General features: G+C 38.3%; 1 protein-coding gene and 1 non-coding gene across 2 annotated transcripts in view; one reads left to right on the forward strand and one right to left on the reverse strand.

Moving 5' to 3' along the window:
* Nucleotides 1–22041, forward strand: part of LRPPRC (leucine rich pentatricopeptide repeat containing) — a 113814-nt gene extending 91773 nt beyond the window's left edge. Inside the window, exons 31-38 of the mRNA XM_008980761.5 lie at nucleotides 2157–2245; nucleotides 6679–6883; nucleotides 8940–9079; nucleotides 9210–9325; nucleotides 11786–11860; nucleotides 14166–14250; nucleotides 18557–18699; nucleotides 19466–22041. Coding sequence (XP_008979009.3) covers nucleotides 2157–2245; nucleotides 6679–6883; nucleotides 8940–9079; nucleotides 9210–9325; nucleotides 11786–11860; nucleotides 14166–14250; nucleotides 18557–18699; nucleotides 19466–19522 — 910 coding nt within the window. The 3' untranslated portion in view covers nucleotides 19523–22041. The remainder of the gene's footprint in view (nucleotides 1–2156; nucleotides 2246–6678; nucleotides 6884–8939; nucleotides 9080–9209; nucleotides 9326–11785; nucleotides 11861–14165; nucleotides 14251–18556; nucleotides 18700–19465) is intronic.
* Nucleotides 15987–16090, reverse strand: LOC118147561 (U6 spliceosomal RNA). The gene has a single exon (XR_004734012.1). It is a non-coding gene; the product is annotated as a U6 spliceosomal RNA (small nuclear RNA).
* Nucleotides 22042–26485: the final 4444 nt, after the last annotated feature.

A 26485-nucleotide genomic window follows, 5' to 3' on the forward strand; every position in this document is an offset into this window, starting at 1 on the left:
TATCATATTTACTTAAAAATATTGCCTAAAATCCATTAAAATCATAAGGCAACACAACTTCCTTCTTAAATATGAAATGCTGTCATTTCAGAGCAATAATTCTCTGAAATGTCCAATGTGAAAGTTTACCTATAATATTATCTTCTTTGGTTAAGATAGTTTAATTTTTGCAGCTGATTGTAAATTGAAAAATGGGTACTTGTTTTCCCTGTAATTTTTTGCCCTTTGACAGTTATAAAAAGAAAATGTCTAGAATTCTTTGCTATCCAGTTCAGTAATCACTAGCCATATGTGACTGCTTACATCTAAATTAGTTAAAATAAAATATAATTAAGATTTCTGTTTCTTCTTCAGAGTAGCCATGTGGCTAGTGGCTAACCTTATTGGACAACACAAGTGAAGAGTATTCCCATCATCACAGGAAGTTTGATTTGACAGCTCTGGACTCGATTTTTTCCAGAAGGAAAGATCAAAATTATGAGTCAAAAGTAAATTTCTTGTTTTGCATTTTATGAATGATTCCAATGCAAAGATCTCTACTTGCAATTTTTTAAAATTTTTCTCCTTTTGCCACTTTGGAATCTGTTTTGGTTGTGATTGATCAGTTTCTGCACATGTAAGAGATGTTATTATAGAATAGATCTGGGGTTCCTTCTTCCCGATATTTATCTCTACTTTCATATTTGTAATGAGCAGGCAGCTTCTTGAGATAGGAAGAGATTATTAAAAAATGTTATAGGCTTTGAGGTCTTTGAAAAGTTTGTAGTTCGTACTTAATGTCAGTTAAAAGAGAAGTTTTGTTACCTTGTGGTTTTAATTGATTTTAGGTGAATATTTTTAAGTTAATATGATATATAATACATGTAATAATATAGGCATGAGAAGCGAGCTTCTAATAGTGTCTGATTTTTATTTAATCATGCTAAAGATCGAGAAAGTAAATCCTTTGTGCAATTCGTAGCCTCATGCATGAGTTGTTGACTTAAGAGCTTTGACAGATGGGACAAAGGAGAAAAGTCAAACTGAGCAATGGGTGCTTTGGTGGGATTAAGAGGATTGGTCGGTGGAATAAGAAAATCCTGTGTCCGGGGACTGCAGGGGTGAACCTTAGAGGCTGAAAGTGACTGAGAGGATGGGCATGCCGTAGTTTCTCTGGAGGATTTTCTTGGGATTGTTGAGAATAATTTAGCAGTGACCCTGCTTTCGTTGCAATCTGTGCAGCTTATATGGCCGTGTTGGCAGGGCAGGCTGTTGTTGGCAGCAAGGTCATCACTGAGCTTGATAAGGCAATGGCAGCAATTGCTTTTGCTCCTTTTGACCTGTTTAGGTTGTGTAATCCAGAGATGAACTCTGGGAGTATTAAGGATGCTGAAATTTCATCACAGGAGATGTGCAAACAGTGTAGCAAACAGAAATCCAGCTAGGTCTTAGAGTTTTCTGGTTGTTTTTGTTGTTGTTTCATTTTGCTTTTTTTAATCCTGTAGGTTTTAGTGAAAAGTCAAGAGATTTTTTGCTCTTGAGTTTTACAAGTTGGGTTTTTGTTTTTTTTTTTCAAACTTAAGGCCGGGGGAAAATGGTTGCGTGAAATTTTTTTAAGTACCAGTAGTTTGAGTTCTGCAGCATGCTCAGCTTCAAAAACTGTATGAATCTAGATGGCAGAAATTTGAAAATGAATTGACCAAATGATACAGTGTTAGCAATCTGCTGTAGTTTATATTTAAAATGTACAGTGCTGAAAATAAATGTTCAGTTTTGTTTCTGGAAGAAGAGTTTTGTATTTTCTAATTAAGGTGAATGTAGAAAAAAAGGAAAAAGTATCCAGCTTAGGATACGGCAGAACAATGCGGGGCACGCAGTTATTTTAGTCATCTAATATGTCAGCATTCAAGAATCTGAACCGATTGTTTAAAAAAAATCTTGTACTTTGTTTCTTTTGTTGCTCATTTCCAACTTTGTCATCTGTCAGAATGCAAAAAAAAATTATCCTTCTATAACCATTGACAGGATAACACAAAAGCTGTCTCCAGGTCGATATTTTGCAGCAATATTTTTAACATACGAACAGTAGTTTTTATAATTTCACCTTGGTGCTCAACCATTTATTATCGTATCAGAAGCATGTCAGTAATTCCTTTCTAAATGTCTGCTTCTTTTAGCGCGGAGACCCACATCAAGGGCTTCACACTGAACGATGCTGCCAACAGCTTCCTCATCATAACGCAAGTTAGGCGGGATTATTTGAAAGGTATGTCACAATGCTTGACCTTTACGTCACATTAATGCCTCTGCAGATTTTTCTTGTAACGCCCTTCGAATACTTGGATAAAGGAGTCCATTTAGCAAATTACCTGCTTATCAAGAGCCTTTTGTGGTAGCTGAGAGACGTAAATTACTGTACATGCATTTATAATACAGCTTGAATATGAATGTACTTGTCATTTGACCACTTAGTCCAGTTTCCATTCCATTTAACACAAGATGGGTTTTCTTAAGATGAATCGCAGCTCTTCAGACATGCAAAATTTGTGTTCCAGAACGAGAGAAAGTACAGGCTTTCAAGTGCGTTAAAATTCACAGCACAAGTCATTTTGCTTTGGAAATTAACATACTTTAGAGCATCTGAAACAATCCCCAGCAGTTGTTTCTTGCATATTGTGTTGGTTGTGTGTGTGATAGCAAATGAGTTAAATTGAGTGTTAAATATGTAGGATTGTGCACCAAATGATTATAATATTGAGTTTTAAAACTTAATCTAATACTTTTTTAATAGTTCATAATACTAAGCGTGATAAAATATAGTGTTTGTTTAAAGTTTAGAGTTTTCAAAATAATGTTAAGAGAATGACACCCGAAAGATGTGGACCTAACTTTGGGGAGGATTGAGGTAGGGACTATTGGTTTGGTAGAGGCTGTTTATGAGTTGTCAGTGGGATGAATTTGGATGTGGAGGTCTTATGAATGCTCTCCCAAGGGGGACTATGGTAAATCTCTTAAATTTAGGTAAGTAGCTTTCCACTGTAACATTTGCATTTGAATTTGAGTCAATACGATACCGAAGTTTTGCCAATATAACAAAACCCACTTAGGAGATATTCAAGGAAGGCTGAAAAAGCTCTGGAAACACAACCCCATTGCTTCCTCTGTCTGTAATAATGGTATTATTCCTCACTGCATGTTTTGGGGTTGTTTTGTTTTGGTTTTTTTTTTGAGACAGGGTCTCATTCTGTCACCTGGAGTATAGTGGTGGGATCTCGGCTCACTGCAACCTCTGCCTACTGGGTTGCTGGGATTATAGGCGCCCACAACCATGCACGGCTAATTTTTGTATTTTCAGTAGAGATGGGGTTTCACCATATTGGCCAGGCTGGTCTCGAACTCCTGACCTCAAGTGATCCTCCCGCCTCAACCTCCCAAAGTGCTGGCATTACAAGCATGAGCCACTGTGGCCAGGCAGCATGTTTATAAAAATTTCACATTCCTGAGAGGAAGTTGTTTAATTGTGCAGCTTTAGTGTTGCTTATAATACCTAAAGGTACTGGTCTTCAGCTATCTTCCTAATTGATTAGTAATCAATCAGGAAATTTCCACTGAATATGTAAGTGGAAATTTCTCCCTTTGCAGAAGTTTCACCTCAGCATTCCACAGGCAGGGCCCATCTAGCTAGACAGTCAAAATTTTGGACAGCCTTAAGTCATAGTTGAGTAGTGTAGGGCTTGTTAAAACTTGAAAAACTTTCCCTTTATTTCCAATAGAAAATGTTTTTTGTGCCCGGGCTTTTGTGGCTAGGCACAATGGCTCACATCTATAATCCCAGCACTTTGGGAGGCCATGGCAGGAGGATTGCTTGAGTCCAGGAGTTCAGGACCAGCCTGGGCAACATATCAAGACTCAGTCTCTACAAAAAATTTTTAAGTAGCCAGGCATGGTGGTTCCAGCTATTCAGGAGGCTGAAGTGGGAGAATCACTTGATCCCAGGAGGTTGAGAACGTCATGAGCCATGATGGTGCCACTGCACTCAGCCTGGGCAAGAGCGAAACCCTTCCCCAGCGCCCCAAAAGACTTTATGTCACATTAGTATTTTATGTAATAAAATGATGAGCAATTTTGAGGCCGGGAGCAGTGGCTCAAGCCTGTAGTCCCAGCACTTTGGGAAGCCGAGGCGGGTGGATCACAAGGTCAAGAGATCAAGACCATCCTGGTCAACATGGTGAAAGCCCGTCTCTACTAAAAATACAAAAAATTAGCTGGGCATGGTGGCGCATGCCTGTAATCCCAGCTACTCAGGAGGCTGAGGCAGGAGAATTGCCTGAACCCAGAAGGTGGAGGTTGCGGTGAGCCGAGATCGCGCCATTGCACTCCAGCCTGGGTAACAAGAGCAAAACTCCGTCTCAGAAAAAACGAAAAACAATTTTGAAACAATGGAAAGTTAAACTTGCTCCCCATATAAATAAGCTCATTGTCATAAATAACTTGTTTCTATAGACAGGGAGATTAGAACAAAACACTAATTTTAGGGGCTTCATTTTTCAGCTGAACCTCACCTAAATTTCTTCAGCTTGACTGATACCCTTTATTTTTATGTTAGGTACCCTGTGTAAGCTACAGGAAAGGACCTGGTATAATTTGTTGTCTACTCCTCTGAGCTGTTCAGCTCAACTGGAGGTTGCCTGAGAGCAGGAGCCCTGAGCCCACTGTTCCTGCACTGCCTCCTCCACCCCCACCCTACCCTACCCCCGATCCTGAGCATATCACACAAACCTGTTGTTGCAGTAGAATGATCGTTAGTGAGGACAGGAGTGGTGTTTGCCCTTTTCCCATCTTCTTATTTTGCTCCATGGCTGATGAGAGCTCTTGATTTTTAAAAGTCCCCTTCCATTCTTCTGCCTTTCTCGTTTAGGTTTCTTTTTCTCAACCCCATCTAAAGCAGGAATTAAAAATAAGGCCGATTAAATTTTACTGTAATTTGATAATACTGTAGGTGAATATTAATAGCTGATACCTGGCACTTGTGTGATCAGTATCACTAGTAATTGAGTAAATGTTGAAATTGGGTGACAGTGGGAAAGGACCTGGGGGGAGGGATCTGGATGGGTAACATTTTTGGTGTCCCTTAAGTCATTAACTGTACAGAAGGTGATTCTTATATGAGAATAGGATTTGGCTCACAAGGTCATGTGCTACCCTTGGACGGACGTGAAATGATCTGTTCTCCCAGCTTCTGCTCTTTGGTGCACACACGCACTCATAGGTGAAAGCTCCGGGATTGTGGGAATCTTCAGGTCTTGCCTAAAAATATGACTTTGACCTTGGGGAAATTATTTAATCTCTGTGCCCAGTTGTCTCATCTGTAAAAGTGGTACTTGTCTCGGAAGGGTAGTTGTGAGTGTAGCTGCTTGCTGTGTGCCTGGTATAAGTAAATGCTTAATAAGTTTGAGTTACTGTCGTCGCTGCCATTAATCTTATTTTTTTAATTGTTTTGACCTACTGTGGGACTTTCCTTCCTAGCTGACAATACTCTTGGCTAAGAAGACTGTTATTATAAGTTAGTATCTGTGTATGACCATCCATTAACAAGATTTTATCAAGCTTATTATAGAGTTTTTAAATAGCATAAAATCTTTTTTGTTTCATATATATATATGCATATATATATATGCATGTGTATTCTTAAATTTTTATTGATTATGCTTTTTAAACTGTTTTCCTTTCTTTCCATTTGAGAATGATTTACATTATAGATTTCAAATAAATCTAAAGTTTATTCACTAATGAACACCAAATTCATCATGTCTTTCCACTGTATTTTTAATAGACTTTAATTAATACCCTTTCCCTATTCTTTTGTAAAGCTAAGTTGTTCTTATTTGGAAAGCTGTTTTGAGAATCTTAGTTTTGTCTAAGTGACATTCCTTTAGTTGCTGTAAAGCGCTGAGTTTTCTTCCATAGTGGTAGGGGTGATTGTTATGCTACTCCTCAGTCTGCCACTTTATTTCATGTCACGATTTTGCTACAGTTGTATGAGTCAGTTAACTAGAAGGATAATCCATAGTTATTTAGAATCAAGTACTTGAAAGTATGATACTTCAAAAAAAAATACAAACAAAACTCCATTTTTTTCTCTGGGCTGTATTTTTTTTTAAATTAGTACAAGAAAATATATTTGTTGGTGTGAAAGTTGACTGTTTCCGTTTGAAGCATTGATCCTAGAGGGAGACATTGTTTTTGAGAAAGCATTGTTGGGATATTGTTTTTGATAATCATTTAATCTTTGAGTTAATAAAATCTGGTAAAGTATGAACATGGATAGAAGTCAAACGTTTTTGGAAACTCTTAATTTTTAGGAAATCTTTCTTATTTATATTCATTTGAACTTATCAACTTTCTTGAAATTAGTCGCTAAATGTTATCATAAATTGAACTCCTATTGTCAGTAACATTTGTATTTTCTCTGTGACTTAAAGAAGAAATTTCTCTGGCCTCTAATGTCTTATATGGTCAAGTAAATAATTTTGGGGGTGTCTCATGAAGTATTAATATTTTCTGTAATCTAGAATTAATTATTCATAGCTTTTTGTGTATGGCCATTTGGTGCTCATATTTAAAAGCTGGTTTTCAAAATGCATTAAAATCAGCACAGGTCACACAAGAAATGCGCTGTCTCCTACTCTTGTATTTTAGAGGCTCTGACAACATTAAAAACAGCGTTGGATCAGCAGCAGATCCCTTATCAGCTAGCAGTGACCCGCCTCATCCAGGCATTGGCCATGAAGGGTGATGTAGAAAATATAGAAGCAGTTCAGAAGATGGTAAATGGGCTCGAAGACTCCATTGGACTTTCACATATGGTTTTCATCAATAACATTGCTTTGGCACAAATAAAGAAGTAAGTATATGCCAGCCTTCTTTTCCTTCATTGGTCACTAGAATGGGCATACCTCGGATACCACCCTTTTAGAAACTTTTAGACATGTGGAAACCGTATCAACTGCAGAGGAAATGTTGATACTAGTTGCTGATTCTTCCCTATTAGGGAACAATTATATGTTGAAAAATATGTTGTATCTTCACCTAAATCTTAGAATAAACAGCATTTACCAAATTCATAAATCTCGCTCCACAGCTGGTAACCTTTCTTATTCCTGTGTATATATGCCAGACCTCTTGTTGTCAAAACACTTGGTTCAAAAATGAAAAATGATCTCATCTGTTTGTCAGTAATATTTAACAGGGACACTAGTAGAATATTATGAAGCAGAGGGCCCCGCGAGCTTGTTAAAAATGTACGTTTCCGTATTCATATTCCTTACCCAACCCATGAACATACACTCTCACAAAAAAGGAGTTATTTAGAGCTGATTTTCTTACCACCATCTCTAGATTCCTTTTGAGAATTACCCGTTAGAAGTAAATAAGGACTTGATTTTTTTAAGCTCCCTAGCAAAGTGCTTTGCTGAAGTTAAAAATTCGTCGGGATAATTATGGAATTTGATACTCTTTATATGCTTTTAGAAAAAATATTCTTTAGTAATCTTACATACATTTAATGGGACATAATATTAACAAACATACAGTGTTTGCTTATGTAGGGTTTTTGTTTGTTCTTTCTTTGCATAGGGGAACAGTTATGTTTTGTTTTGACCTTTTCAAACTTATTTCCCCAAATAGAGCTTCCCTTTAATAAGAAACTGATTGTTTTCAATTAGAAGATTGAGGAAATTATTCATCTAAGAACTGGGTGAATTTTGAAGTGTTACCATATAAACACAGTTTTATATGATTTTGAGAACATATTATTTAAAGCTTATAGAAAAATATATTGTAACAGTATTCATTTTTAGAGAATTCCTATGTTTAATGTAATAATTTCAATACTATATTGACTAATTGGATTTCGTATGCCATATCCTAACAGTAAGGTAACCATTATAGATTACCTTAACCAAAAAGATAGTCATAGAGATCATTTTTACCATAACTTGCTAGATAATACCATGTAACTGATGTTTTTCAATGTAAAGTGTGTAGATATTTTTTCCTGAGATTTTTAGTATGAGTTGTTTCTAAATGTATAATACCTGGCAAAAAGAAATTGAGGCAACTGTAAGAGACATGCAGATATGCCTTTTGAAACATCATCAGCATCTTTAAGAATCCTGAGATGTTATATATACTATTTTTATGCTGTAGTGACTGGTTGTGGATCATGAAGCCAAAATTATAACATTTATACAAGTTTTTGTTTTATATCCAAAGAGTGGCAAAATTAAGTTAAATATTTAAGATACAGTACTTTTTAAGTCATTTTGATTAATTCTCCTGTATATAGTTGTTTGATCTTGTCTGTAGATCATTGTTGTAACAAGCAACTAGCCAGGCGCGGTGGCTCACACCTGTAATCCCAGCACTTTGGGAGGCTGAGGCAGGTGGATCACGTGGTCAGGAGATTGAGAACATCCTGGCGAACACGGTAAAACCCCATCTCTATTAAAAAAAAAAAATACACAATATTCTCTGGGCATGCTGGCATGTACCTGTAGTTCCAGTTACTCAGGGAGGCTGAAGCAGGAGAATCACTTGAACCTGGGAGGCAGAGGTTGCAGTGAGCCAAGATCACACCACTGCACTCCAGCCTGGGCAACAGCAAGACTCCGTGTCAAAAAACAAACAAACAAAAACCAAGCAACTATTTCAACTGCTGTGAAGTAAAATAAGCAACCACTGTAGCATGAACCACCTAGTGATTGTTTTTGCTGCTTAAATATGTTTGGGTTTCAGTTGCATAGTGTTTTTATCTGGTTAATTGTAAACGTATTTCATTTTCTTCCTAAAGTATTAGCATGAGTGGATCTAAAAGTAAGTTCTCATACTTCAAACTGCCTGCAATATTAACACAAAAGCAAATGTTGAAATAATTTATTTTGCGCTTTTTTTTTTAACAGCAATAACATAGATGTTGCAATAGAAAACATTGAAAATATGCTTACTTCAGAGAATCAAGTCCTGGAACCCCAGTACTTTGGCTTCGCATACTTATTCAGAAAAGTATTAGAGGAGCAGTTGCAACCAGCAGTTGAAAAGAGTAAGTTAGTTGTTTATGCTAAAGAACACAAAAACACATTTTCTTTCTAGTGAGACTAGACCAAATTTCTTTGGTGAGTGAGTTTTACCACTGTTTAATGAAAGATTTTTCTTACCTGTCATTTTTCCAGTAAGCATCATGGCAGAGAGATTGGCCAATCAGTTTGCAATTTACAAACCTGTCACTGATTTTTTCCTTCAACTTGTGGAGGCAGGCAAGGTGGATGATGCCAGAGCTCTCCTACAGGTAATGACCTTCCACTCACGGAGCAGTGGGGCCCAAGGCTTGCAAGAAGTAAATTGAGAAATTACTAGACATGGGTGTGTGGTGGAATAGTGGAAATTAAGTGTGGTATGCGGCTAGCCTATTTAAATTCAGTGTGAATCACGGTGGCATGACAAGGACTGGAGGTCGATTTTACGTTGCTGGTTTTAAAGATGGCAGATCCTTAGAATTAAGGTGAGGGGTGGTAGGGGGCAATGAGTTTTGCTGAAATCATTAAAGACAAATGTTTCTGTGCAGATAGGTAAGGCAAAACAACAATTTCTTTGATTTTCTGCTTTAATTTCTCAAATGCTGTCGATACTGTACATCACCATGGCAACACAGTTTGCAAACAAAAAGTAGAAAATTTTGCTTTTCAAGTACAGCTTCTTACTTGAATACTCAAACATTCTCAGTGCCTTATTCAAGGTTTATTAAGAGTTGAATATGCTTTCTATTCACTTCTGTGTCACAGACACGTTAAATGACAAATGCAGGTCTCTGTGGCCCACACTCTCAGTTAAATTAGCAATCTTCAGGGAAGGAGACAACTGCATTCATGCCATTTTAACAGCACTAAACATAAAGCTACACCAAGTGCCGACAGAACGGTGGGTGATTGGAGCTGCCACCAGCAATGTACACAAACAGGCACCGCCGGGGAGCCCCTTCCCAGCAGGTGGCAGTCAAACAGTCACCGTGATCCTGCCAACGGCTGTGTTTGTGTAGACTCCCTGTGTCAAATTGAGGCCTGGGACCAATTTCTGATAGTAAATAGTATTATATTCGCTAACATTTTTACCAGCTGCGAAAGATCTTAAGTAGTAGATAGGGAAGGTAAAACTGTCCCCATGTGCTTGAGCTCCAGTTTTGTTCCTTAAAGTTCATCTGATTTGACAGTAGAATCCAAGCCATTTTTAAAAGAAATTTCTGAAAAATTGTGTCTCTGTTAACAGTTTTATAAAGGGTGAATTAGCACTGCTTCTCAGACTCTAACTTTTGTTGCTGTAGAAGAAAAATTCCAGTTCATTGGGAATTTTCTTGTTTTGTTTGTCTTACTTTTTTCTCCCTTTGAATTTTAAGGAAAAGGCAGTTTATGATAGGGATTTTGGGACTTTTAAAATTGTTTTATCTTGCTTTCTTCAGTGTGTTCCTAAAAAAAAGGGACACACTCATGCTTTATCGTCATGTGTACCTATCTAAGTACCTACTAGAGGTCTAATAAGCATATATATATATATATATATCTAATTATACACATGATGGTATGCAATCAGTTTTAACACATCCTTTTGATAGTTCTTTAGAAACTGGCAGTGGGTACATCATCTACCTTATTCTATGCCATAATCATCAAGGCTTTTCTTGGAGAACACGATTGACAGCAGCCTGGGTGGGTGGCAGCAAGGATGGCGCCTGCTCCCTCAGGAAGAACTGCACTACCTGCAGCGGCCTCACGGAAGGGCTCTCGGTGGTAGCTGAGTGTTGATGCCACACAGTCTTTCTGTTTGCCATCTCATCACTAGACTGGGGTTTCAGATGATAAACCCTTCACCCATCCTTTGCTGCTTGTCAAACAGTAAAAGATTATTCTTGCTGTAGCGAAGAATACTTTATTCACAGATGTCAGAAACATCAGTTTATAATGTAAATGTTCTGTGTGTCCCCAAAAAGTTCTTTGTATGCTATTCGTTTTAGTATTGACAGTGTTTTAAAGCTTTGAAAGAGCAATGTTCTTTTAGAATCTTAAAAGGATGACATCTATGATGAGTATAAACTAAAATATTGTCTTGCCATATTTGATTTTACTATAGCATCTAAGATTGGATAGACACTTGATTTATCTGGTCTGTCATATAAACTTTTTTTTTTAGTTTAACTTTGGTCTCTTTCTCAAGCGCTGGCTGTCTGTTGCAATGAAAGCCTTTTATAAAATAGAGAGATTGAAATCAGTCCTTTTGTATGCATAAGTGTAGGTAATTATACTTTAAAGAGAACTTGCTTTGTACATTTTAATTTTTATAAAGAAACGAGCAGTTATCTCCCTGACACCTTATTAAATGTATAATTAACCTTATGATCCCTAGCTCACTTGTGAATGCTTGGCAGTATAATTGGAGAGGAATAGTGTTTCTTTTTTTCCTCTTTCTTTGCAGTCCTAAACCTTATTCTCTGGTTGTTGAAGCATTAGTTTAATTTTTCCCCTTTCTTTTTAAACAAACTTTATACTTGCAATGCCAAGGACAGCTTTCGCCAAAGCTTGGCATAGCTTGCACGTGTTTTCTTTTTTCTTGCCTTAAAAAATAATAGTTGACTGTTAGGCCTTCCTGTTGATAATAATACACTACTGTATTATCGTGAACTTTCTTAATTGGAAATACTCACTTTGATCTGCTCGTTTATCAGAAACCTTCACTTACTGATTAATGTTTTAATTTTTAGAGATGTGGTGCAATTGCTGAACAAACCTCGATTTTGTTGGTGTTCTTTATTAGGAATTCTGGAAAACCAGGAAAGGTACTGTGCTTTCTTTGCTAACGAATCAATGATGCTATACGTGTCTTGCTCAGAAGTATTGAATTTAACATAAGAGCCTGTTGGTCAGGACCTTATTTGAGAACACTATAGAAATTCCAGACTTTGCTTGTCTCTACTTAACTTACTTTTATAGGATATTGATAGAGTCCATTTTGGCTTTTAGCTGTACTAGAAATGTAAAACAATTTCATGCAGGAACTCCCCACTTACACAGTTATGCACTGAGAGCCCCAAGAAAAGGCCCTTAGAACTGGAAAATTAGGCCGGGCATGGTAGCTTGCACCTGTAATCCCAGCAATTTGGGAGGCCAGGGTGGGTGGATCACTTAAATTCAGGAATTTGAGACCAGCCTGGCCAACATGGCAAAATCCTGTCTCTACTAAAAATAATAATAATAATAAAGAAATAGAAGATTAAAATTATGTTGGTTAGGTCACTTTGGTACTTCAACAGTGCAGAAGTACTGCCAAGGGAAACATATACTACAGGGTGTCTCCCATCACATGGCGACTTTTGAGCATTTATCAGGTAAATGAGCCACTTGGCTTTCAAATTGATATGGAGACATAAATTAATGATCTAATTTGTACAATTACCTTATTTACACTAGAAAAGGGGTGGGTGGGTGTGTAATAGAACCAAATCCTTTTTAAAATTTATTATTTAAAAAAATTCTGTGGGTGCATCATAGGTATATTAAATTCTATTTTGATGTTTAACAGTAAGAATAAAATTAAATTTCAAAAAACATTTTCTTAGATCTGATTTTACTCCTTGTACACCAGAAACTACATTCTTAGTTTATTTGGGTTCTTTATGGAGTTTCAAACCATGTGCCAACCATGATGCTTGTTTTATTTGAAACATTTAGGCTGTGTCCAGTTTGGGAGGTCTCCATTTTCCTTAATTTCTACACACTTCCCCTAAATATACCTGCACTTTAAAAATTTTGCTTTATTGCATCCGTGGGTTATGTATTTATTTACTACAAACAACCCTCTTAGAAAATATTTAATTGTCCTTTCTTTCAGAGAGGCTATGTTTTTATAGTTGTGATTAAAAAGTATAAGGAATCTAAAAAACACGTCAGTCCACATGTGAGACTGTGCCGGCCTATTGCCTTGTCCAGGAGATGGGATGGGAAATGCACAGCAATATATCTGCTTAGAACATTCCTTCCAGGGGAGTTTAAAATAGAAGAAGCCCTGTAGGTCCAGGTGTGGATTGACCCAGTAAACATGCTATAAAAAGGAGCTAGGATTTTTAAGATGTCTGTTAAGTGTTCCATTGTTTGACAGTAGAATAGTTAAGCCAGATTTTGCACCTCTTGGTGAGATGGGAAGAGGTCATACATGTTTATATATCCATCATTGATTTATCCAGCAATGTGGGAGCAGAGCTGGAAATACTCAGCGGATATTCATTAGGGCAGAGCAGTTTTGCATTCACTCGCTACAGGAAATAAAACTGTAGCCCAGTCTACATATTCCTGGAAGAATTCAAGTCAAATTTCAGTGAGATCCTAGAAATGCTCTTTTTTTATATGTCAAGTAGGTAAAACTTCAGAATGTTTTGTTTTGTTTTTGAGGCGGAGTTTCGCTCCTTACCCAGGCTGGAGTGCAATGGCGCGATCTCGGCTCACCGCAACCTCTGCCTCCCCGCAACCTCCGCCTCCTGGGTTCAGGCAATTCTCCTACCTCAGCCTCCTGAGTAGCTGGGATTACAGGCACGCGCCACCATGCCCAGCTAATTTTTTTGTATTTTTAGTAGAGACGGGGTTTACCATGTTGGCCAGGATGGTCTCGATCTCTTGACCTCGTGATCCACCCGCCTCGGCCTTCCAAAGTGCTGGAATTACAGGCTTGAGCCACCGCGCCCAGCCTTCAGAATGTTTTAACTGAATTCTTCACAATTTCATCCATCAGTTTTGGCATCTACAGGTAGGGTTGTTATCTCTTCTACCCTTGGGATCTCATAACTTCTTGGTATGGTCACCTCTTGGCAAAAGAAGGAGTCTATCATAGTCTAGAAAAATATTCCTAGAAATGTAAGTGGAATTGCATGAAAAATGCTGGTTGGTTTTAGCTGTAGATTGTTGAGTCAATATCATATGCTAATATACAAGGGAAAATAGTCCACTAAATTGAATTCTGTTGTAATTATTGTGAAAATTGAATTCTGCTGTAATTATTGTGAAAATTTTTAATATAGTGTTGTTCTGTCAGTGTTCTATTTCACTGTTATTTTGAGGTTTTGGTAATACTACCTTCATTTAATTTCCTAGGCATCAACTCTGAAATCTGTGTTAGAATTGATTCCTGAATTAAATGAAAAGCAAGAAGCATATAATTCCCTCATGAAAAGCTATGGTAATATACATTTAATCTGACTATATTATTTGATTATTTAAGTGGCTTTATTATTTAAGTGACTATATTATGTAAATGACTTGTATAGTCAAGTAAGTCTTAGTCTTCAGCTCAATGGCAGTAATCTTAAATATCATATAAAAATATATTCCAGAACTGAGTAATAATAAATAAATGAGTTCTGGAATATATTTTTAAACTATATATTAAGAAAAATACTAAATTATGCATATAACTTTAACAAGTACCACTCAGCATCTTCCAAGCAGTCCAGGTATATTCAGTAGAATCCCAGGCTCCTGGAAAGACCTGGAAGTCCTCTTGGACTTATATATTAGAAACCAGTTCAGTCTCCCCAAAGGCCTGCTGTCTGAAACAGTTACAAGTTTGAGACTCTCACTTAACCAGCCTTCTTGCTCCTTCAGAACCCTCTCTCTGCCTGCCTGCTATTCCTTTGAAATGACAGACCCCTTGATTAAAAAGTAGCCCAAGGTTTTTAGGTCCCGGTTAAAATTCTGGTCTTTTAACCAGTTTGTTCCCTGATCGCCAGACTATCACATATGAAAGGAAACCAGTCTAAAGATTCCTCAATAATCGAAATAAATGTTAGCATTTCTCATTTGTGATCACCTCTCCAACTGCTGCCCAGTGATTTGCTCACTGGAGGCATGGGGTAAATAAAGATTTATTGATTTTATCTATGGCAGAACAACAGACTCAGCAATCAGAATTAGTTAAGTCAGTTCTGTTTTTCCATCCTTATAAGGAGAACATTCTGTATTTCAAAATAGAGCTATAGTCATAAAATTTCTCAAATTTCCAGTAACTAAACACAGGCATACCTGGGAGATACTGCCCATTTGGTTCCGGACCACCACAAAAAGGCAAATAGAATGAACAAAGTGAGTTAACATGAATTTTTTCATTTCCCAGTGTATATAAAATTATGTTTATACCATAGCGTAGTGTATTAAGTATGTAATAGCATTATGTTTTTAAAAAGTACACTCCTTAATTTAAAAATACTTTCCTGTTAAAAATAGCTAAAGATATCTGAGCCTTCAGTGATTTGTAATATTCTTGCTGGTAGGTCTTGCCTCAGTGTTGATGGCTGCTGAATGATCATGGAGATGATTGCTGAAGGTCGAGGTGTCTTAAAATAAGACAACAATGGAGTTTGCCCCTTCAACTGACATTTCCTTTTACGAGAGATTTCCGTGTAGCATGCGATGGTGTTAGCATCTTATCTGCAGTTGAACTTCTTTTAAAAATTGGAGTCAGTCTTCTCAAACCATACCATTGCTGTATCAACTAAATTTATGTAATTCTAAACCCTTTGTTGTCATCTACACAGCATCTTCATCAAGAGTAGATTCCTTCTCAGGAGTCCACTTTCTTTGGTCATCCTTAGAAACAGCTTTTCATCATGTCAAGTTTGATCATGAGATTGCAGCAATTCAGTCACATCTGCAGGCTCCACTTCTCATTCTAGTTGTCTTGCTGTTTCCACCCCATCTGCAGCGACTTCCTCCCCTAAAATCTTGAGACCTGCAGAGGGGGTCCCGGTCCCATTTATGAGGGTTGTAATCAGCTTCTCCCAAACTCCTGTTAATGTTGATATTTTGACCTCCTATGGATTACAGATGTTCTTAATGGCATCCAGAAGGTTTTCAGTTTACTTTGCGCAGATTCATCAGAATCTGTCAGTTATAGCCTTATGAAATGTGTTTTATTTTTAAAACATGAAATACTTCACACATTTACGTGTCATTTTTGCACAGGGGCCACGCTAATCTCTGTATTGTTCCAATTTCAGTATATGTGTTGTTGAAGTGAGTCCAAAATGTGTAAGACCTGAAAGTCAAGATTACTCCTTGATCCATGAGCTGCAGAATGGATGTTGTATTAGGGCACCCGAGAACAACATTAATCTCCTTGTATATCTCCTTCAGAGCTCTTGGGTGACCAGGTGCATTATCACTAAGCTAATATTTTGAAAGGAATCTTTTTTTCCCCTGAGCAGTAGGTCTCAACAGCGGGCTTTAAATACTCAGTAAACCATGTATAAACAGCTGTGCTGTCCTCCAGGCTTTGTTGTTCCATTTATAGAACACAGGCAGAGTAATTTAGTGTAATTCTTAAGAGCCCCAGGATTTGGCAATGGTAAATGACCCTTTGCTTCAACTTAAAGTCACCAGTGGCATTAGCCATTGAAAATAGAGTCAGCCTGTTCTTGGAAGCTTTGAAGCCAGGCATTGACTTTCCCTCTCTAGCTCTGAAAGTCTTTGATCTAATAGAAGGCTGTTTTTTCTACATTGAGTATTTGTTGTTTAGTGTAGCTGCCTTGATTTTCTGCATTTGCAGTTTCACCTTGGACTTTTATGTTATGGAGAAGGGTTCTTCCCTCAAACTCTTGAACCAGGCTCTGCCAGCTTCAGACTTTCCTTTCATAACTTCTTTGCCTCTCTCAGTAGGGTTAGGGCCTTGCTCTGGATTAGGCTTTGTCTTAAGGGAATGTTGTGGCTGGTTTGATCCTCTATTCAGACCAATAAAACTTTCTCCATGTCAGCAGTAAGGCTGTATCACTTTCTTATCATTTGTGTGCTGAGTGGAGTAACACTTGATTTCCTTCAAGGACTTTTCCTTTGCATTCACAACTGGCCGTTAGCCACAAGAAACTTAACTTTCAGCCTGTCTCAGCTTTTGACACGCCTTCCTCACTAAGCTAAGCTTAATCGTTTCTCGCTTTTGATTTAAAGTGAGAGATGTGTGACTTTTCCTTTTACTTGAACACTGACAGGCTCTCATAGGGTTTTTAATTGGCCTAATTTCAATACTGTTAAGTCTCAGAGAATAAGGAGGCCTGAGGAGAGGAAGATGGAGACGGTAGAACACACATTTCTCAAGTTTGCTGTCTTATGTGTGCCTGGTTCATAGCACCCCCGAAACAATTATAGCAGTAATACAAAGATCACTGTAACAGATAAACCAATCGGGAAAAACTTTGAAATATTCCAAGAATTCCCAAAATGTGACACAGAGACAAAGTTAGCACATCCTGTTGGAAAAATGTCATCAATAGACTTGCTCAAGGGAGGGTTACCACAAACCTTCGATTTGTAAATAACACAACATCTGTAAAGTGCATTAAAGCCAAGGTATGCCTGTAATGTGAAATAGTGTCAAATGAATAAAACTATATGTTACTACTAAATTAGGTAATCCTGCTTGGGAGGAGGGTAGAAAATTCAGGAAGTAAAGAAAGGCAAGATACTGGAGTTTTCAGAGCCACTTCTTAGAAGATAGAGCTAGACCCCTTGACAGTAGTAGAGAAAGGGTTCAGGTCCTTGGGAGGGATTTATACAAGAAATTGACTTCACAGAAACAGCAGAGATCAAAGAGCTGATGAGTCATTCACCCTCATTCCACTTTGGGAGACTCTGATTGCTGAACTTCTCACAGCTGTCTTAGGGGTTCCCCTGGTGCTACTGGAGTTGAGATTGACTATATCAGAGTCAGTGTAGGGCAGGGGTTTATTTGGTGCTTAGATGCTAACAATCTACTGCAAAACTAAAGAGTTGAATTACCAGCGGTAATTGTTAGCAGAGCCCTTACCATCTCGATGGTAAACTAAAAAATTTCCACAAATCAGCCACAAGTAGAGAGCCAGCCAAATTTGGCTCCTAAGCTATTTCATCATTCACTTAAATGAAATACTAGTATAACTTGTTAATGTCTCCTTACAGGTTTTGTGTGTGTGTCACTGTAGCTAACTATGTTCTTCATATTTATTTTACAATGGAAAAATGCAATAAAAGTTACTTTGGTGTTCAGCCGATGATCTTGATGTTAATGTAGATTTCCACATAATTTACATGCTCCTCTCCACAACAGTCCCTGGATTATCTTGATTTCAAAGTGGTTTTAAGCAAAAGGGAATTGAGTGCTGTGTGCGTATTATTTTATAACTGAAGACTTCAGTTTGTAGTCACTTGAACTATCATAGGTCTTCTAAATAATATAATAACCTAAGTGAATGGTATCATTAATATTCTAAAGACCTCTGAATGTAGCCATATTTGTCATTTTCTTCTCCTTCAAAGTGAGTGATGCTGAATGAGGGATGTAGAGAAGTGAGGAAGATGGTAGATTCTGAATGTGGTTTCTTACTGAAGGTAGTTAAGTATTACTCATTTGCCATGGGATAAAGGGATCCAGCTGTCCCCGAATGGCTAAGTGTTTTGGTGGAAAGAGTAACATAGATTGTCTTTATGATTAATATATTTTTTCTCTTTAACTATGTTAGCCTCAGAGAGAGATGTCACATCTGCTAAAGCACTGTATGAACGTTTGACTGCAAAGAATATAAAACTGAATGATCTGTTTCTAAAGCGTTATGCATTTTTGCTGAAGAGTGCTGGAGAGTCTGTCCCTTTCACGGAACCCCCTGTGAGTATTTCTTAATTAAGGAGGGAAAAATGCCTCTACAGATTTATGTACGCTTCATAAGAAAATAATAAGAAAATAAGTTGAAGACTTAATTACATGAGGATTAGATCTCTGTGAAGAACCCTCAGGGGATGGCTTGAGGGACTGAGCAGTGTGCCTTGGCTGCAGCACTAGGAGAGCATAGCTCTCTGGGGCCACAGTTTAAAATACAAGGTCTGTCTCAGACCTTCAGCTATAGGCATGGATTTATCAAATGTCCTTGGGGCAGTTCTCATCATTTCAACTTGAAACAGGATTTAATGGCCTGTAGTTCAACAGCCAAGCATATTATGTCACTGGTAATTACTTGTTCATTTACATAAGTTGGCTTTTATTTCCTCATCCAGGACATTTTGTTTTCTTTAATAAGAGAAATCACATATGCACAATTTTTTTGTTGTTGTGTCATTGAACTGAAAGTCACTGCACCATGTTTATTTCACCTCAACCTTCCATACCCAGGTGTAAATACCTCCGTACATGTGCATGCACACACACATGCATGCACACTAGCTCCTGCTGCTACCTTTAACTCTGAATCCAAGGCCCTTGAACTTGTGATTTCATGAAACAAGGAAGGAGTGCTGAAGCTTAAGGGGCAGCATCTGCCATAGGCCTGGCAGTCTTGGCTAACAGTTGGTAGTGGTTTATGATTTTTTAAGTTTTGTACTATCACCTCTTGCTGGTACCTTCATCTCTAACTTCCCTCTTTTTTTCTCCTTAACAGGAAAACTTTGAATTTTATGCACAGCAGATAAAAGAATCGAAGGAAAACTCTTCATGAAATAAACAGGCGATACTTTGTTTTGTGTATATTTGTGATTCTGTGTCTACATGTTGTTTTTAAGTGTATTTGAAGGGAAAAATGAAAAAATTCATGTACTTTATGTATGATACATGTTCAAAGTCAACAATAAGTGTACATTTGGTTATTGGGCGTTTTTAGAGTTTTTTTTCCTCTGGCATAAATTGATAGCATTTTCTTCAGTGCTGTTGATGTGTGAAGCCATTCTTTTTCAGGATTCTTCTCGCACTTGGCTCTTGGTTTCCCTGCTCTGTTTCATTTGCTATTTTCATTAAAATGTTACTCCTTTATTTAAGACTCACTTATTAGTCTGCTGTTTCTCTGAAAAATTTTAGAGCTAGATACAGTAATAGTGGGTCTTCTAATGCATGATATTCTGTAATATAGCCATTCCTTACATGTGTGAAGTCATGCATAACTTTCTAATTTTGTAAAATGTTGGCACTAAGAGTCATCAGATCTAGCCTTCATCACTTTCCAGTGAGAGGCAGAGACCCAAAGGTCCAGTCACTTGCACTTGGTCAAGGGCTTGGTCAGGGGGCTGTCTGTCATGCCTGGAGGCTCTTCGGCACACTTTCCCCCCTTTCCCTTCTGCCTCTATTCATGGAGGTCTCTGAAAGTGACTTATCCCGAAGTAAAGCAATGCTTTTCCTCTTATTTGAGTTTCAGGACTTGGTTACACAAGCTCCACCCTAGGCCTGTTACTTTATACTCATATCCTGAAAATGTGATTTCATCTATGAAGGGGTAAAATATTGGTTTGTATTTTTTTGAAATAAAAGTTGTCCCTATATTGACTCTCATGCCTGTTAATATCTACACTGAAAGTAGGAACTTCAAAAAAAAATTCTAAGATAGGTAGTCAAGAGAGTTTGCCATTACAAAGGTGTCTTGATACGGACTACTGACCTAACTGGAGATGAGGTAATTAATTACCAAAATGTTGAAAATGTCTGTTTGAGAACTCGCCCCATTTTGGGGTATTCCTTATTCATTTGAATTTGGTGACTGCCTACTGTTCCAGTTTCAGTGCCAGCTTGGGTCCCACTGTTCACGTCAGGGGAGACCTTGCCTTGGGGACATAGGTGGGCCTCTTGCAATTTGTGCTGTTGACCTTCTGTCTGGTGGAACCATCTCTCCTGCACCTGCTACCTGCCTGCAGATGGTGTGAGAGGGAGGGTTGATGGCAGGAAGCCAGGAAGTAGGTGTCATCGTGGTATTAGCCAGGCTTTTACTTTAACTGTTTGTGGCTTTAGATTTAAGGAAGCAGGGCCTTGGCCAGTGCTGAGTCTTGGTCCAGTGGACATAGTGCAGCTTTCCCTGGAGCACTGCCCAGGTGCAGGACCTGCACATGGTACAGGTTTACCAAGAGCCTTACTTTTTTTTTTTTTTTGAGACAGACTCTTGCTCCATTCAAGCTGGAGTGCTGTGGCACAATCTCAGCTCACTGCAACCTCCGCCTCCCAGGTTCAAGCAATTCTTGAGCCTCAGCCTCCCAAGAAGCTGGGATTCCATGCACGTGCCACCACCCTCAGCTAATTTTTGTATAGTAGGCAGGGTTTTGCCATGTTGGTCAGGTTGATCTCGAAATCCTGGTCTCAAGTGATCCTCCCCTCCCCGTCCCTGCTTCAGCCTCCCAAAGTGCTGGGAATACAGGTGTGAACCACCATGCACAGCCAAGAGCCTTAACTTCTGTGTACATCTTTAGTGATTGCACTGAAGCAGACCTCATTTTTTTTGCAGTCGTGCTAACCACAAGTTAGCACGTGTCACATTAATTGCCATTCATTAAAATAGGTCTTGAAGGTGAGTCATAACCTTGGGGTGTTGTCTAGATTTCATAGTCATCTTTGGGGAAATTGAAAGTACCATCTGGTTTGCATGAAGTGACTCCACACTGGCCCTGTATATGGACTCTGGTAAAGGTGAGCATAGTATAGAGGAAGTAGGTAAGACCCCTTTATCTAGAACTCTAAACAGCAGCGGAGGTTGTTAAAATGTGTGTTAGCAAAAGACTAGCTATTCATATCTTTTGCACTGTATTGATTTCCCTAATGAATGTAAATATTTAAAGGTATAGCTGGGCATGGTGGCAAGAGCCTGTAATCCCAGCTACTGGGGAGGCTGAGGCAGGAGAATCGCTTGGAATTGGAAGGCAATTGCAGTGACCAGAGATTGTGCCACTGCACTCCAACCTGGGCAACATGAATGAAACTCTGTCTCAAAAGTAAAAATAAAAAAATAAAATACTTAAAAAATAATAACTATAAGTGGGCTAGTGTTCTAAAATATAGTTAAATTGAAATAAGTAGAAATGTAATCAAAATTTAGCAGTTTTCTGTAATACATTTAGACTCAAATTATAAGCAAAAAGCTAATTCTAAAAAGATGTCATTGTAAACTGTTGAGAACTATAGTGTTTTATAGATAAATATGTTTATGTATTTGAACCCAATATAATTTTAACTGAAATGCTTTGAGTAAATATTCTAAATATCTGTGGGTGGCTGCTGCTTTTTTTTTTTGAAACACAGTCTCACTGTATTGACTAACATGGAGAGCAGTGGTGTGATCACGACTCACTGCAGATCACCTTGACCTCCCAGACTCAGGTGATCCTCCCACTTCAGACTCCCAAGAAGCTGGGACTACAGGTGTGCGCCACCACACCCAGCTAACTTTTTGTATTATTTTGTAGAAACGGGGCTTTGCCCTTCAAAAAAATTTAATAAATTTATGAGCTGGTTTTTTGAAAAGATCAACAAAATAGACTGCTAGCCAGATTAATAAAGGGAGAAGAATCGAATAGATGCAATAAAAAAAAAGGGGGGATGTCACCACTGATTCAACAGAAAAAGAAACTATAATAAAAGATTACTACAAACAACGCTGTACACAAACCAGTAAACCTGGAAGAAATGGATAAATTCCTGGACACTTGTACCCTTTCAAGCCTAAACCAGTAAAAAGTTGAAACCTTGAATAAACCAATAACAAGGGCTGAAGTTGAGGCAGCAATTAATAGCCTACCAACCAAAAAAAGTCCAGGTCCAGATGCGTTTACAGCTGAATTCTATCAGATGTACAAAGAGGAGCTGGTACCACTCCTTCTGAAACTATTCCAAACAATACAAAAAGAGGGAATTCTTCCCAGATCATTTTATGAGACCAACATCATCCTGATACCAAAACCTGGCAGAGCCTCAACAACAAAGGAAAACTTCAGGCCAATATCCGTGATGAACATAGATGCAAAATCTTCAATAAAATACTGGCAAACAGATTGCAACAGAACATCAAAAAGCTTATCCATCACAATCAAGAAAGCTTCATTCCAGGGATACAAGACTGGTTCAACATATGCAAGTCTATAAACGTAATCCATCACATAAACAGAACCAAAGACAAAAACCACGATTATCTCGATAGATGCAGAGAAGGCCTTCAACAAAATTCAACAGCACTTTATGCTGAAAACTCTCAATAAACTAGATATAGAAGGAGCACACCTCAAAACAATAAAAGCTATTTATGGCAAAACCACAGCCAATATCATACTGAATGGGCAAAAACTGGAAGCATTCCCATTGAAATCTGGCACTAGACAAGGATGCCATCTCTCACCACCACTATTCAATATAGTATTGGAAGTTCTAGCCAGAGCAATAAGGCAAGAAAAAGAAATAAAGGGTATTCAGTTAGGAAAAGAGGAAGTCAAATTCTCTATTTGCAGATGATGTATATTTAGAAGACCCTATCATCTCAGCCCAAAATCTTAAACTGACAAGCAACTTCAGCAAAGTCTCAGGATACAAAATCAATGTGGAGAAATCACAAGCATTTCTATACACCAATAATAGACTAACAGAGCCAAATCATGAGCAAACTCCCATTCACAATTGCTATAAAAAAAAAAAATACCTAGGAATACAACTAACAAAGGATGTAAAGGACCTCTTCAGGGAGAACTACAAACCACTGCTCAACGAAATAAGAGAGGACACAAACAGATGGAGAAACATTCCATGCTCATGGTTAGGAAGAATCAACATCGTGAAAATGGCCATACTGCCCAAAGTAATTTATAGATTAAACACTATCCCTATCAAGCTACCAATGACCTTCTTCACAGAACTGGAAAAAAATCAAACTTCATATGGAACCACAAGAGAGCCCACATAGCCAAGACAATCCTAAGCAAAAAGAATAAAGCTGGAGGCATCATGCTACCTGACTTCAAACTATCCTATAAGGCTACAGTAATCAAAACAGCATGGTACTTGTACCAAAACAGGGCTATAGACCAATGGAACAGAACAGAGGCCCTGGAGGCAACACCATATATCTACAACCATCTGATCTTTGACAAACATGACAAAAACAATGGGGAAAGGATCCCCTGTTTAATAAATGGTGGTGGGAAAACTGGCTATTGGTGTGCAGAAAGCAGAAACTGGATCCCTTCCTGACACCTTACACTAAAATTAACTCCAGATGGATTAAAGACGTAAACATAAGACCTAACACCATAAAAACCCTAGAAGAAAACCTAGGCAAAACCATTCAGGACATAGGAGTAGGCAAGGACTTCATGACCAAAACACCAAAAGCATTGGCAACAAAAGCCAAAATAGACAAATAGGACTTAATTAAACTCCAGAGCTTCTGTACAGCAAAAGAAACAATCATTAGAGTGAACCGGCAACCAACAGAATGGGAAAAAATTTTTGCAATCTACCCATCTGACAAAGAGCTAATATCCAGAATCTACAAAGAACTAAAGCAGATTTACAAGAAAAAAACAAACATGCCCATTCAAAAGTGGGCAAAGGATATGAACACACACTTTACAAAAGAAGACATATATGAGGCCAGCAAACATGAAAAAATGCTTATCATCACTGCTTATTAGAGAAATGCAAATCAAAACCACATTGAGATATCACCTCATGCCAGTTAGAATGGTGATCATTAAAAAATTTAGAGACAACAGATGCTGGAGAGGATGTGGAGAAATAGGAACACTTTTACAGTGTTGGTGGGAGGCTAAACTAGTTCAACCATTGTGGAAGACAGTGTGGCACTTCCTCAAGGACCTAGAAATACAAATTCCATTTGACCCAGCAATCCCATTACTGGATATATACCCAAAGGATTATAAATCATTCTATTATAAACACATGCACACGTATGTTCATAGTGGCACTGTTTACAGTAGCAAAGACCTGGAACCAACTCAAATGCCCATTGACAATAGACTTGACAAGGAAAATGTGGCACATATACACCATAGAATACTATGCAGCCATAAAAAATGAGTTTGTGTCCTTTGTAGGGACATGGATGAATCTGGAAACCATGATTCTCAGCAAACTGACACAAGAACAGAAAATCAAACATCACATTTTCTCACTCATAGGCGGGTATTTAACAATGAGAACACATGGACACAGAGGGGGGAGCATCACACACTGGGGTCTGTTGTGGGTGCCAAGGGAAGGACAGTGGGGCAGGGGGAGGTCGGGGAGGGATAACATGGGGAGAAATCCCAGATGTAGTTGATGGGGGGATGGAGGCAGCAAACCACATTGCCATGTGTGTACCTATGCAACAATCCTGCCTGATCTGCACATGTACCCCAGAACCTAAAGTACAATAGAAAAAGAAAGAAAGAAAGAAAGAAAGAAATGGGATTTTGTCCAGTTGCCCATGCTGGTCATGAAATCCTGGGCTGAAGCAATTTGCCCACCTCGGCCTCCCAGAATGTTGAGATTACAGGCATGAGCCCCTGTACCTGACTGGAATCTTCATTTTTATCTTACCAAATGTTTGCATAAGTGCTTTAAGCCATTTCAAAAGACTTCAGTCTTAGAGTTATAAATTTAAAACTTAGGTGAGGACCTCTGTTATGGCCAGAATTTCCTTTTTAAATGGCCTATAGCTTGTATATGGACAACTGACAGTCACTGCTTATCTGTTTTAAGGACAAGCAGATATTTGAGAACTCTGTGGGACAAAGTTGGCAAAAATTAGAAGATAGAGCTTGGGTGTGTAGTAAATTGACACCTAAAATGAAAGGGGGTTCTGTGTCAGAGCATTTTACATCCCCATAGATGGCATAGAGCCCAGCCACCTCACACACGGGCCACCTTCAGCACCTGCACCCTTTTTTGAGAATGCTGAGATCACCATCAGTGTCACCTCTGCCTCTTGGGTCCCTCTCTCTCAACACATTGTTCCCTCTCCAGGGTGCCCACGACTGCTTGAGCAGAGCAGGTACCACACATACTGTCTTCCGCAGGCTGTGAACTCCATAGGGACTGGTTCTTGGTCTCATTGCATGTCCCCAGACCTAGCATGATCCTGACTGCAGGCTCACAGTAAATCAAGCTGTCTGTATCAGTTCTGTGGGTTCTAAACACTGCACCTACTACTAAGGGTCAGGCAGCCCTCGCAATGAAAATTCACCTTGAGAAACCTTGGCTCACAGCAGGGAATTTGCCCAGAATCAACTTGATAAGTTGCATGGCTAGGACTCTGACTAAAATCATTTACTTCCAATGAGAATATAAAATGGAAGCAACCCAGTTTAAAGTCAGTTATAAGTCAAATCAGAATCGAAACTGTAAGAAGATTCTAGGGAAAAAAAAAAAACCTTCACATTAATTCAAGTACTCCCAATTTCCAGATACCTTACACCGTAAGCCTATTTTCTTCCATTTAATCAAATATCCAGTGCCTGGCATAATCGCTGAGTTTACGAGTTCCAGTAAATTATTAAGCAAGCTTTATGTTGCAAATTGTTCTCAGGACAATTGATTTCTCAAGTCTGCAGTGTGTGTACTCTGCATACTTTTTCTCATGTCCTTGAGCACAATTTTCATTTAATATTTATCTTTCTGATGAACCAATATTTGTAGAATTTCTATAACTGAAAGCAAC

Source organism: Callithrix jacchus, chromosome 14 (genome assembly GCF_049354715.1).
Source record: "Callithrix jacchus isolate 240 chromosome 14, calJac240_pri, whole genome shotgun sequence".
Taxonomy (NCBI): Eukaryota; Metazoa; Chordata; class Mammalia; order Primates; family Cebidae; genus Callithrix; species Callithrix jacchus.